This window comes from Chelonoidis abingdonii, chromosome 1 (genome assembly GCF_003597395.2).
Source record: "Chelonoidis abingdonii isolate Lonesome George chromosome 1, CheloAbing_2.0, whole genome shotgun sequence".
NCBI classification, from domain to species: Eukaryota; Metazoa; Chordata; order Testudines; family Testudinidae; genus Chelonoidis; species Chelonoidis abingdonii.
In genome coordinates this window covers 16,317,412-16,328,605 of record NC_133769.1, presented here as the reverse complement: position 1 = coordinate 16,328,605, position 11,194 = coordinate 16,317,412, and the positions used below count along the sequence as shown (strand labels likewise).

The window sequence follows — 11,194 nt, the reverse complement described above, 5'->3', positions numbered from 1 at the left end:
GTGAAATATCATGTAAAGCAACCATAAACACATGAAAAGACCTAGGTTTACAATTTATGATTAAAACTCTACTATCTACACAATATACCTAGACATAAAATGTAAAAACTTAAATATCTTAAACAGTAGCTTAACAGTAGTAGTTGTTTTAATTGTCATATATGAATTCAGCACATCAAAATACATAATAAATACCACATTTTATCTCTGAAGCAGACGACTTCTCAAATTGTAGAGCAGTGCTATTTAATGTTCACAGAGCAGATAGTAAGACCAATGTATGTGTTTTTGTTTTTGTTTTTTCTTTTTGTGGTGTTTTGATTACATCTTTTGAGGCTTGTTCTAATCTACATTAACTACTGAGAGTCTGCAGATAACTTTTGACAGAAGAAAATTAAATACATTCTGTTAACTTTGTCCTCTTCCATTAAGGTCACTGCTGAGAAGATTCTCATCAGATTGCTTTTTGTTGAGCCTTCTAATTTCTCTTGTTTCTTTGTAGTTACACCCTGGACAATAACCTTTTAACTCCAGAGCAGAGGCACTTTTATGATGAAAATGGTTACCTGGTCATTAAAAACCTGATTTCTGGTGAAGACATTGAGCGTTTCAGGTACAGAACAGCTGTTTTGCTAGACACAATCATATTGATATTTAGTAATGCTGTGAGGCTTTTTGAAATAGCATGAATTTTGGTTCCTCTAAAATGGAAGCATTTTATTAACAAATAACTTATTCCTTCATTTAAACAATGTTTTGGTAAAAAAAATTTCAAACACACATTCTACCATTTTATTATAACTGTGTGTTTGTTTGTTTTTTCTAGAAATGAATTTGCAAAGATCTGTAAAAAGGAGATACAAGTGCCCGGCTTAATCATAATGAGGGATGTGGCCATTGCTAAATCAGAGTTTGTTCCAGATCAAAAAGCAGTTACTAAAATACAGGATTTTCAGGAAGATGAAGAGCTCTTCAGATATTGTACCATGCCTCAGGTAAAAAGGGAAAATTCTGGTGTACATTTGTTTTAAGTATATGCCCATGAAAAGTAACTGAAATCACTTCCTATAATTTTTCTTAAAACAACAGGAGGAATCTGTGTGAGTTCTCACAATAACCAACTTGAATTTTCTTGTTTCGATATTTAGATGCAGCTTACTGTAAGGCTCTGTACACTTTAGAAAGCTTATGTTAATGCTCAATGTGAATGATTTTTGCTATTCCTCACATTCCTCTTCCACATGTATGACAATGGATGATGGCGTATTAGGGTGACCAGACAGCAAATGTGAAAAATCGGGACGGGGGTAGTGGAAGCCTATATAAGAGATCCAAAAATCGGGATTGTCCCTATGAAATCGGGACATCTGGTCACCCTATGGCATGTGGAAGTGATTTCTGGAAAAGAAATAAGTCTACTTGAAGTGCAGTTGCTATATAAATAAATCCTCTTTGTAATCAGATTGTATTGCACATATCAACCTAAAATCAGATAATGTTGCTTTGAAGGACGCTTATCTTGCAGACTAATTTAGAAAAGCACAGATAAATACACAGAATGTGTTATAATTCTTCTCTCATTGCTCTAGCCAGGTATAAGTATATGTGAGCTCGCTTTTTCTTAACCACTTTCATAGCAGCAGACACTGCAGCTGGGCCTACACTAGGAATGCTTTACTGATATAGCTACTGGTATGCCAGACTTAGCAAAGCGCTCCTAGCGTGGATGCAATTTATAGTGGCAAAACTGTGCTTTTACATATTTTATTCCAACACTCTTCTCTCGCCTCACCCCAAGCTGAGCAAAGTAAGCTATAACCACAAAAGTGCATTTGTGCTTGAATAACTGTGTCTACACTAGAGGCTTTTGCCTAGCACGTCTATGTCGGTCATAAAGCGCACCTCATCATACCCCTGAGCAATATAGTTATTCAGGAAAAAGTTTGTAGTGTATACTTGGCCTACATGATGTGGTGGTCAGTTTTGGTTTGGTTGTAATATAGATGTTTATACTGCAATATAACTTTTTTCCTAATATATGTTCTTCACCTCTAGATCCTAAAATATGTTGAGTGCTTCACAGGGCCAAACATCATGGCCATGCACACGATGTTGATAAATAAACCTCCAGATTCTGGTAAGGGACACTTGTGTGAGGAAGAATAAGGACTTTTATTTTGTATAAAAGGGACATGATCTAGTTTTTAAAAAAACACAAACAAAAATTACCCTATTTTATTCAAACCAAAAGAATTTTGAAAATTGAATAACGTTCATTTTGACAATTAAAATACTGTTTCACTGTCTGACTGTTAGGCTCCGATTCAGCAATGTACACATGCCTAACTTTAAGCATGTCAGAGCAAGACTAATTCTTGCAGCATGCCCTGTCCCCTCAGTGGAATTGAACAGGTGAGAAATCCTTGTTTAGTTTAAAACAATTGAATTTTTTTTTCTGATTCAAACTCTTCTCTTTTATTCCAGGCAAGAAGAGCTCTCGCCATCCCATGCATCAGGATTTGCACTACTTTCCATTCCGGCCTGCAGATCTCATTGTGTGTGCCTGGACTGCCATGGAGCAGATAGATCGCAGCAATGGCTGCCTGGTTGTTTTGCCAGGAACACACAAGGGTTCCCTGAAGCAACACGATTATCCTGATTGGGAGGTAGATCTGCATGTGGGATTAATGTGGTCTGCATTTTGCAGTTGGTGGAGGCAAGGGGATTTGTTTTTTGGTTCGCAACAGAGTTGGTGAAAGTTAGTCAAGTTTTACAAGCCAATTATGAATATTCTCTTGTTCTTGGTCAAAACCTTTTCATGTCTCTGAAGTACTTCCACATCTAACCTTGACAGTGTACGATTACTGGGGCAGGGACAGTTGTTTTCTCATTTAGTATAAATAAAAGACCAATTGAACTTTAGCAAACTTTCTCTGTTCCACACAAAATATCCTTTTGCTGGAATTTTTCATGGCTTTTATTCAAACCAAAGCCATAGTCTTTTTGAAATCTGGGAGAGAGTGCTCTCTTAACAGCAGTGTCCTTACCCAAGTGCAAGACTATGGTACTGGACATCATTCATTTCTGGATCAATACCCTTTTTGGAAGCTCGAACATAAATGCACCAGAGTTCTCTGTGGTGGGTCAGATATTCTGACATGGTGCATTGTTACATTTCAGACACGTGTGTGTGGCTTTCAGTTATAAGTAACAAGCCTTTTCCATCACACTGACCGCTCATTCCAATCTGTTCTCTTAAAGGAGAAAACAAACATTATGGTATCAAATATAGTTGTCTGAAGTGAACATTTCAGAGGGACTGATCAGCTATTATAGTTCAAAAGAAAGCAAATGAAGAAAGTGGAATGTGAATGTCATGTAAGACTAGAATCTTGTTTCTTTTCAAGGAATTCACATTAGGATATTGTGATCTGAACAGCCCATTAGGCCGAGCCCCTGGGGACCAAGTCAGCTGGCCTGGGCCAGCCATGGGTTTTTAAATGCAGTGCAGACATGTCCTTAGTGGCTAAGCTAGATTTGGGCTTTTAGGGGTGAGACCATTCAAAGGTGAATAGGGAAACTCTCAGGCAAGCATATTGCATACTTTGGATTCTTATCTGAAAGAGAGCTGAACAGTGCAGACTTTTGTCCACATTAAGACATATTAGTCTTAATAATTATCCTATGATGTAAACTCTGTGTTTTTTAGGGTGGCGTTAACAAGATGTACCATGGGGTGCGTGATTACAACAAAAACCTTCCCAGGGTTCACCTTGTTATGGAGAAGGGAGACACAGTATTCTTCCATCCCTTGTTGATTCATGGCTCTGGAATGAACAGAACTCAAGGCTTCCGGAAGGTAGGAAACCATTTCAAGCTACAGCCATTGGACACGTTTTAAAACAGATTGCATAACACTAAGCCCCCTTCCAAATTTATGGAGATTGTATCGTCTCTTGCATATGAATAGATTTTTGTAATCTTATTTTTTGTTTTGGTTTTATAGATTTTTGGTGTAATTTTGCTGTAATGATGATTTTAATTAGTTTTGGAAAAATTATTTATGTAACCCTGCGCTACATTTCTTGGTAGGTGTACGTTGCAGCTCTGACTCAGGGAATTGATTAAACATGTGCATTCCTTAATCGGGACCTTAGAAAACATGTTGGTGGACAGTTCTGGATTCTTCTTGTTTGCTTCTGCACAAGGTTTTTTCCTCAGTCCTGACTAGCTGTGAATGGAATTTTTGTCATTGTCTTCTCTGAGGACCGGAGGCCACTATAATTTGATTATTAACAGCATAATTTAATTATGAATTACCTGTATACATGCATACCTGCATAGCACTTTACTGAAAAAGTAAATGGAGTTATACTGCACTCCACTCTAAGGGCATGTCTACACTTACCAGGGATCAACACTGTGGTGATGGATGCACCAGGGGTCGATTTAGTGGGTCTAGTGAAGACCCACTAAATCAACCACAGATCGTTCTCCCATCTACTCCAGTACTCACCTTACTCTTCTCACTCCAGTGAAGTCAATGGGAGAGCATCTCCAGTAGACTCAGGGCGGTGTAGATACCCCAGTAGACCTAAGCTACGTCGACTCCATTTATGTTAAGATGAGGTCAGCTTACCCCCATAGTGTAGACAGGGTCTAACTGAGAGTAGAATCAGACAAAGAACTTAGGAAGAAGGGCATAGCTATGCCGAAGACAGTGGGATTGTGCTGGTGTCTGGCCCATTGACTTCATTTTTAGTGAAATGGAGCAATAGTTTATAAATGTGGTGGTGGTGTTGTTGTTTGTTGTTTAATAAAAACCTAGAGTGTTATGAGGGTTCTTGTTTAACACCTTCCATTAGCCTCCTACAGAGCTAAATAAGAAGGAAGAGTAATATGCAATGTTATAGCTGTTGATCTTATAGTGCTTCACTCACCATCTCTCTATCTTTTATTGAACCAACTTCTGTTGGTGAGAGAGAGGAACATTTGAGCTTACTATCACTATTCCAATTCCATCAGCAGTATAGCAACTTGGATTTTCCTTGGAGGTCTCTTATCCAAATACTCGCCCAACACAATTCTGTTTAAGGTTGAGATCAACACACGAGATTGCGTAACTGTGAGGGGAAAAAAGCAGTTCACTTTGCCAGTGCGCTTTTTCCGTGATTGTCTTTTTTTTTTCTCCTCCCAGTCCAGCTTACCCTTTCAGAGAAGTCATAATCATGTCTTTATCATGTGCAGTATCACAAAATGAGTGCTTTGACCTCCTCACATGAGTGAGGAGAAGATGGAAAAAGTGATTCATTAAGCTTACGTTATTGTGCAAGTGTTTTGTGTGAATCTCTAGCAAGATTTTTTTTCCAAGTGAACATTTTCCAAAAGCCTGAGAAACAGAGAAAATATTCAAATTTGGTTACAATGGTGATAATTGCATTTAAGATAGTGGGGTGTTAATACAGATCACTGATCAACAATTCTTGACTTACGAGCTGTATTGTGATTTACTCCGACTTTCTTCATGCAGGCGATATCTTGTCACTATGCTAGTGCAGATTGCCACTATATTGAAGTCAAGGGCACGAGTCAAGAAAACATTGAGAAAGAAGTTGCAGAAATTGCACAAAAAAAATATGGTGTGAGCACGCCTATCACTCTGAAGGTAAACTTAGAAATGTCCTGCAACAACAGTATATTACACACTAACCCTATTTACACAGCAAAGGATTAGTTACATTTTACTTCTATAAGTATCTCTTTACTGCCTGTGCTTTTTATAATTTAAATTCATAAGCAATAGTTTTAATTGCATCAACCCATCCAATCATATATAACACTATGGGTTTATATAGGACTGATCCTGGGTCTAAGCAGATACCTATGTGAGGGGTGGCGGGAAATCTTTATTTTCCTTTGGAAGACAGTTATTATGGTGGCTGGCAGATTTAGTTATTGTTAACCACACCTTTTATTAAAGCACCTTTCTCTAACTGGTTTAACTGTTTTGTGTGGAATGGCAGAGCTACCTTGGGAAATGATAGAGATAGTGCTAATGAAGTGACCTCGTATATGGCAGTATGGATACAGATTTCATATTGCTAGCAACACTCCTCCTTCGAAGGTTGACAGTGTGGGTGAATATCTAAAAATAAATTTTAAAAGCTCTTTTCAGTTACATGTGGACTGCACAGAATGGACATTAGCAGCTAGAAGGTACTTGCCCTCCTAATTTGTAGATGCAATTTTCTTGTACTTAGTAGCATTCAGCCTACTGCTAACGTGTTCAGAAAAATAAGATTAGTGCATGGTTATAGGATTAGGGCAAAATTCTGTCTTTAGGTAATGGGTGTGACTCCTGTTTGAAATCACTACTTACACCCATATATCTGATGGCAATCATTGGCTCATTTTAATATAATCCAGTTGCAACCACTTAAACTTGGGGTATTTTGAGGGAGTGGATGCATGGGAGGTGTTCCTTTGTGCTCTGATCAATTCCAAAAATAATGAATGCAGCAAGTGCTTCTCAAATCCGCAGCACAAAAATCTGGTTTCTATAGTGGGGTGACAACTGGAGTGGGTTAAATCCAACTATCGTTTGGGTTTTGGTGCCACCTAATCTTCCAAACTCAGATCTGCTGCATTTCTAAACCACCAATCAATATAGTATCTGGGGTTAGATTAAAAAAAAAAAAAAAAAAAAATAGGTACATAGTGGACTTTTCAAAAGCAGCTAACTCCTATTGGAAATCAATGGGAGTTAGGCAGCAAGGCACTTTTGAAATTCTCACTAGGTGCCTTTCTGCATCTTTAGGCCCATAAATATCTAGGGACAGATTTTTAAATATATTTATCTGCAAAGCATAAGTCTGCTTTGCCTTTGACTCCTGCATTACTAGTTATACACTGATATTTTGACTGTTAATGTAGGAACAGTTGCTTGTTTAAAAGAGCAGTTTCTATAGTTTGCTTGCTTACATTGATAACCCTTTACATCTAAATTAGTTCTGTGCATTTCACCATTACTCCTGGGGGAATTCTGCACTGGCACTGAAATCAGACGATCTGCAGATTTCTTTGCTTCCCCACAGAAAAATGGGGAAGCAACAAAATCTGTGGGTGACATGAGCCACTTCCCGGGCACATCTGTTCGAGCACCTGGAGCAGCTGGGAGAGGTGTAACAGCAGGGAGTGTGTGTGTGTGAAGACGTTAATCAATTCCAGGGGGTGGGGCTGTGCATGCAAGTGAGGGACACTGTGTCCCTCTCACGCACCCAGCATGGACGGGTAGGACTTTTGGGCTTGAGGCAGGCTCTGGCCCCTGAGGAAGAGCAGAAATGTAGCAGCCTGCCTACGTAGGTGTTAATGGTTATATTGTTAATTAGTTGTTCCCATTCTTAGACAATTCCTCCCAGGAGCATAAAACACATGTAAACGTTTTAAGGCTCCTTTACATTGCCAGAGTGGTGTAAAGGAGCCTTATTGTAAACATCGTCGGGGAATCCTCAGCTAGGAAGATGTGTGCTTTCTTGCACAGTGGTTACAACTCAGGATCTATTTTACTTACCCATTTAAAAAAAAAAAAAAAAGACTGAGGGCAAATGAAACATCAGCCCAAAGTAACCTGTCAGAATTATAGCTGGAATGCAGGGTGTGGGTTACCAAATATTTGTGACTTAACTTTCATGTGTTTAGGAAATACTGGATAGTTATTGTGACTATTTCCTGTATTGTAGTTGAAATAAATTACCAACATAATTGAAACTGATGTGATGTATATTGCATTGACAAATTAAAGATGCAGAATTTTGCAGAACTTTTTATTTTTTTGGCGCAGAATTCCCCCAGGAGTACACTGTTCTTCAAATCTGTTTTTAATCAGATTTTAAACTTCCTCTGAAGAATGCTTAGCACTTATTTTTAATCTTCAAAGCATTTACAGGCATGAACTAACTAATCCACGCAGCATCCTCCAAATATTCCCATATGGAAGCTGAGGTAGAGAGGTTGCATGACTCGCCCAGGGCAAGAGGGAGTTGCTAACAGAACTGGAGTCGAAACTGACTTAATAGCTCAGCTCTGTGCTCAGCCTCAGCCCATCACTCATCCCCCCCACCATGCTATCTCGTCAGTTGGCACCACTGTAACTCTTTGCTATCACAAAGCAATCATGATAAACAATCATTACTTGCTCTTTAATTGTCTAAAGTGAAAAAAGTTCCTATTTGCAGTTTATTGGTTCACTGAATTCTGTTTTAAATCTCTTCTCTCCTTGCTTTCTGTGTGATCCATAAGTAGTAGCATTGCATGCCTACATAATGTTCATTGCCAGCAGTAGATGGACTTTGAGAAATCCAGTGTGCTTTTTGAATTGTAGAGAAGATAGGAGCAATTCAAAATGCATTGAGGAAGCATAATATAATGTGTACAAGAAAATGAGAAGGAATCTTTATTTTTCCCTGTCATCTGGCTTTCTCCATTTGCAATATAAGGATGATGCTCGCCAGGAACATTTTTAAATGACAGCTTTTTGGTTCAATAATTTCAGTGTAGTGCTATTTATGTAGCTCTTCCTGTTGCTGCCTTTCTTGATTGCCTTTTACGCATCATGCAATTCATATAAATCTCACAGAAGAATTCATCTTTTTGGTGATCTTCAATATTTTTGTTTGACTTTACCATTTGTTGCATTATAATTTAATTGTGTTCAGAGCCTATGGATTTGAAGGGAAGATCAATAATTTTGTTGATGCTGTACTTTGTTGTTTAAAATACATACATAAGTAGAGAGAATAACTTCTGCTGTCTTCAGAAATAAACATTGTGTCCTGGTTTGTGTAATAAGCTCTTCTGTCTTTTGCTCTTTTTTTTTTTTTTTTTTTTAGGATACTTGGATGATACGAGGGCGGCTTGTAAAAGGAGAAAGAACTAATCTTTAGAATAGTTTTCTGATGGCAGAGTTAGAAAAATGTGTGCCTGAGTATTGTGTTCCCTGATCGGAAACCACGATCCTCACAAATTTGCATTTGCTTTTTTTGTTTGAATTTATTTACAACAAAAGATTGTAATATGAATGCACTGAAGATTAACAAAATTTAGCTAATATACTTAGCATATTTTTAACCTATTCACTATAGTAAATACTTCTATTTTTGTAATTTTAAAAATCATGTGTTTTAAAATCCACTGTTTGTTAAATGGATGAGAACTCCCATCAGATCAGCTCTTTAAATACTCATCACTGTGTTACTTAAGAACCAATTTCAATTCAGATGTCTCTATCCTGATGTAACTTTTTGGGCTGCTCTTAATGCAACTCTTATGCTAACTCATGGCTCTAGTGAGTCTTAACCTGGGTGGAAAAGACCAGTTGCATCATCTAGCCCTTTCCCGTCGTTGGAGCATGACTGCATTTTCTAGTCCTTTTGTCTAGTTTATTAAATGTCTGAAGCGATTGTGCTTTTACCAGTTCCTTTGGGAGGCTATTGTGGAGTCTAATAGATCTCACTGCCAAGAAGTCTGTCCTAATTTTAGCCTACATTTCCCTTCAGTTTTCTACCATTACTCCCATCATCCTAAATAATAATTCTTTCCTTGTTACTTATGCATCAAATAATAAGACTTAGTGTGTGCATGGAATTCACAGTAACTATCAGCGTGTACTGTATTGAAATGAACACAGTTTGGAGGAAAATGGTCCTTTCCCTAAAAGACATGTAATATTCTGCTCGGGAGCAAAGCAGTTTTAACCGTGGTGTAGTCATCGCTGGAACAGTGGTTATCTCTGTGGACAGTGAATTCATTTGAAACTGGTTGTGTGGGGTTGAGTAACTTATCTTTAACTTTACTTCCATCCCTTCCCATTTTTAAACAACTGAGAAGGGGTTTCCTCTTTTGAAGCTGGCCTTTGTAGGGGTAGGCTGGGTAGTCAAGTCCAGTGCAGGAAAATTTATACAGAATGTTTATTTTCTTTCATTAAATAAAAATTGGAAGAATGGGGATGCTCATAATTATCACAGGCCATATCATCTGTGGTGTATTGAAATGCAATTGTTTTTAAATCATTGTTTTCTTTCAAAAATAAAAATGTTTAAAATACCAATTAAACTAGAGCAAAAACCAAGTATTGTGGGTGCATTATTGTATTATTTGTACATATTAGATAGTCTGGTGACAGATGCTCTAGAAAACCCTTATGACAGAAAGATTGTGGGTTGTCTGTCAATTTCATGATCCTTTTACGAGGTAGCCTTAAAACTATTCCATAGTTAAAATATGCTTAACCTGAAAACATGGAGACTATTTTTCTATGGCATCTTTGTGCCTGATCCAGAGCCCACTGAATTTCTCTAGTGGAGCTCTCTTCAATTAATGGGAGTCTCTGACTTCAGTAGGCTTTAGATTCAGGCCTTTTCCAAATACCTTAATGGGATCTTTGTGATGACATCTGACAGCACCATCTTAAAGACCAGATTCACTAGCAGACTTATTCTTTACAGCTTTGTGCAAGTAACTTAGCTAACTGCAGAGGGAACTGTGGTCATGGACGAGCTGCAGATTTTCTCAAATTCCCAGTTAGCAAACCTTTTCTTAAAGATGGAGTTACATTTGAGTTAAATTTATCACTTTAGGAAAAAACCCTTAAGCGAACATTACAGGATTCTGTAAAAATCATTTTGGCTGCAAATTCCAAGTTACATTTTTACATTCCTTAAAGAGTATGGAAAGACATAGCTAAGGTCACCTATATAATCTAAACCCAGCCTTTCTACCTGTGAACCACTAGAGTTAGACACAATGCAAAATGCCCATTGACTTCAGTGGGAGCTGGATTGGGCCTGGTGTGAGCCTTGTTTTGTGTGCACACATGGTATTGTAGGCTGCAACAGTTAACATGTCATTAAGCTAATTTAGCCTTCATCAGAGATTGCACACAGTTATATCATTTAAACCATCCCTGTGTCATGCAAGTATCCATTCTGTGAATCCCACCCTCACAGGGTTATTTCTCCCCCATTCGTTGTGCTGGGGAGCCAAGGCACCTAACTCAGACTTTGTGAATCCCAGTGATTTTTCTAGTTGCCCAAAAGTTAGATGTTGCCATGTTTCCTTGTGACTCTTGTCTGGAGTAGGTCAGGTCACCAAAATATATGAAAGGTCGTCATCATTCGCTGTGTATGCAATACCAGAA

The 11,194-nt window shown here is 38.0% G+C and overlaps 1 protein-coding gene across 1 annotated transcript in view; it reads left to right on the top strand.

Annotated features, from left to right (window-relative positions):
* PHYH (phytanoyl-CoA 2-hydroxylase) overlaps positions 1 to 10,126 on the top strand; it is a 16,470-nt gene extending 6,344 nt beyond the window's left edge. The window contains exons 3-9 of the mRNA XM_075064268.1: positions 503 to 613; positions 827 to 995; positions 2,056 to 2,137; positions 2,485 to 2,666; positions 3,710 to 3,859; positions 5,531 to 5,665; positions 8,889 to 10,126. Coding sequence (XP_074920369.1) covers positions 503 to 613; positions 827 to 995; positions 2,056 to 2,137; positions 2,485 to 2,666; positions 3,710 to 3,859; positions 5,531 to 5,665; positions 8,889 to 8,942 — 883 coding nt within the window. The 3' untranslated portion in view covers positions 8,943 to 10,126. The remainder of the gene's footprint in view (positions 1 to 502; positions 614 to 826; positions 996 to 2,055; positions 2,138 to 2,484; positions 2,667 to 3,709; positions 3,860 to 5,530; positions 5,666 to 8,888) is intronic.
* Positions 10,127 to 11,194: the final 1,068 nt, after the last annotated feature.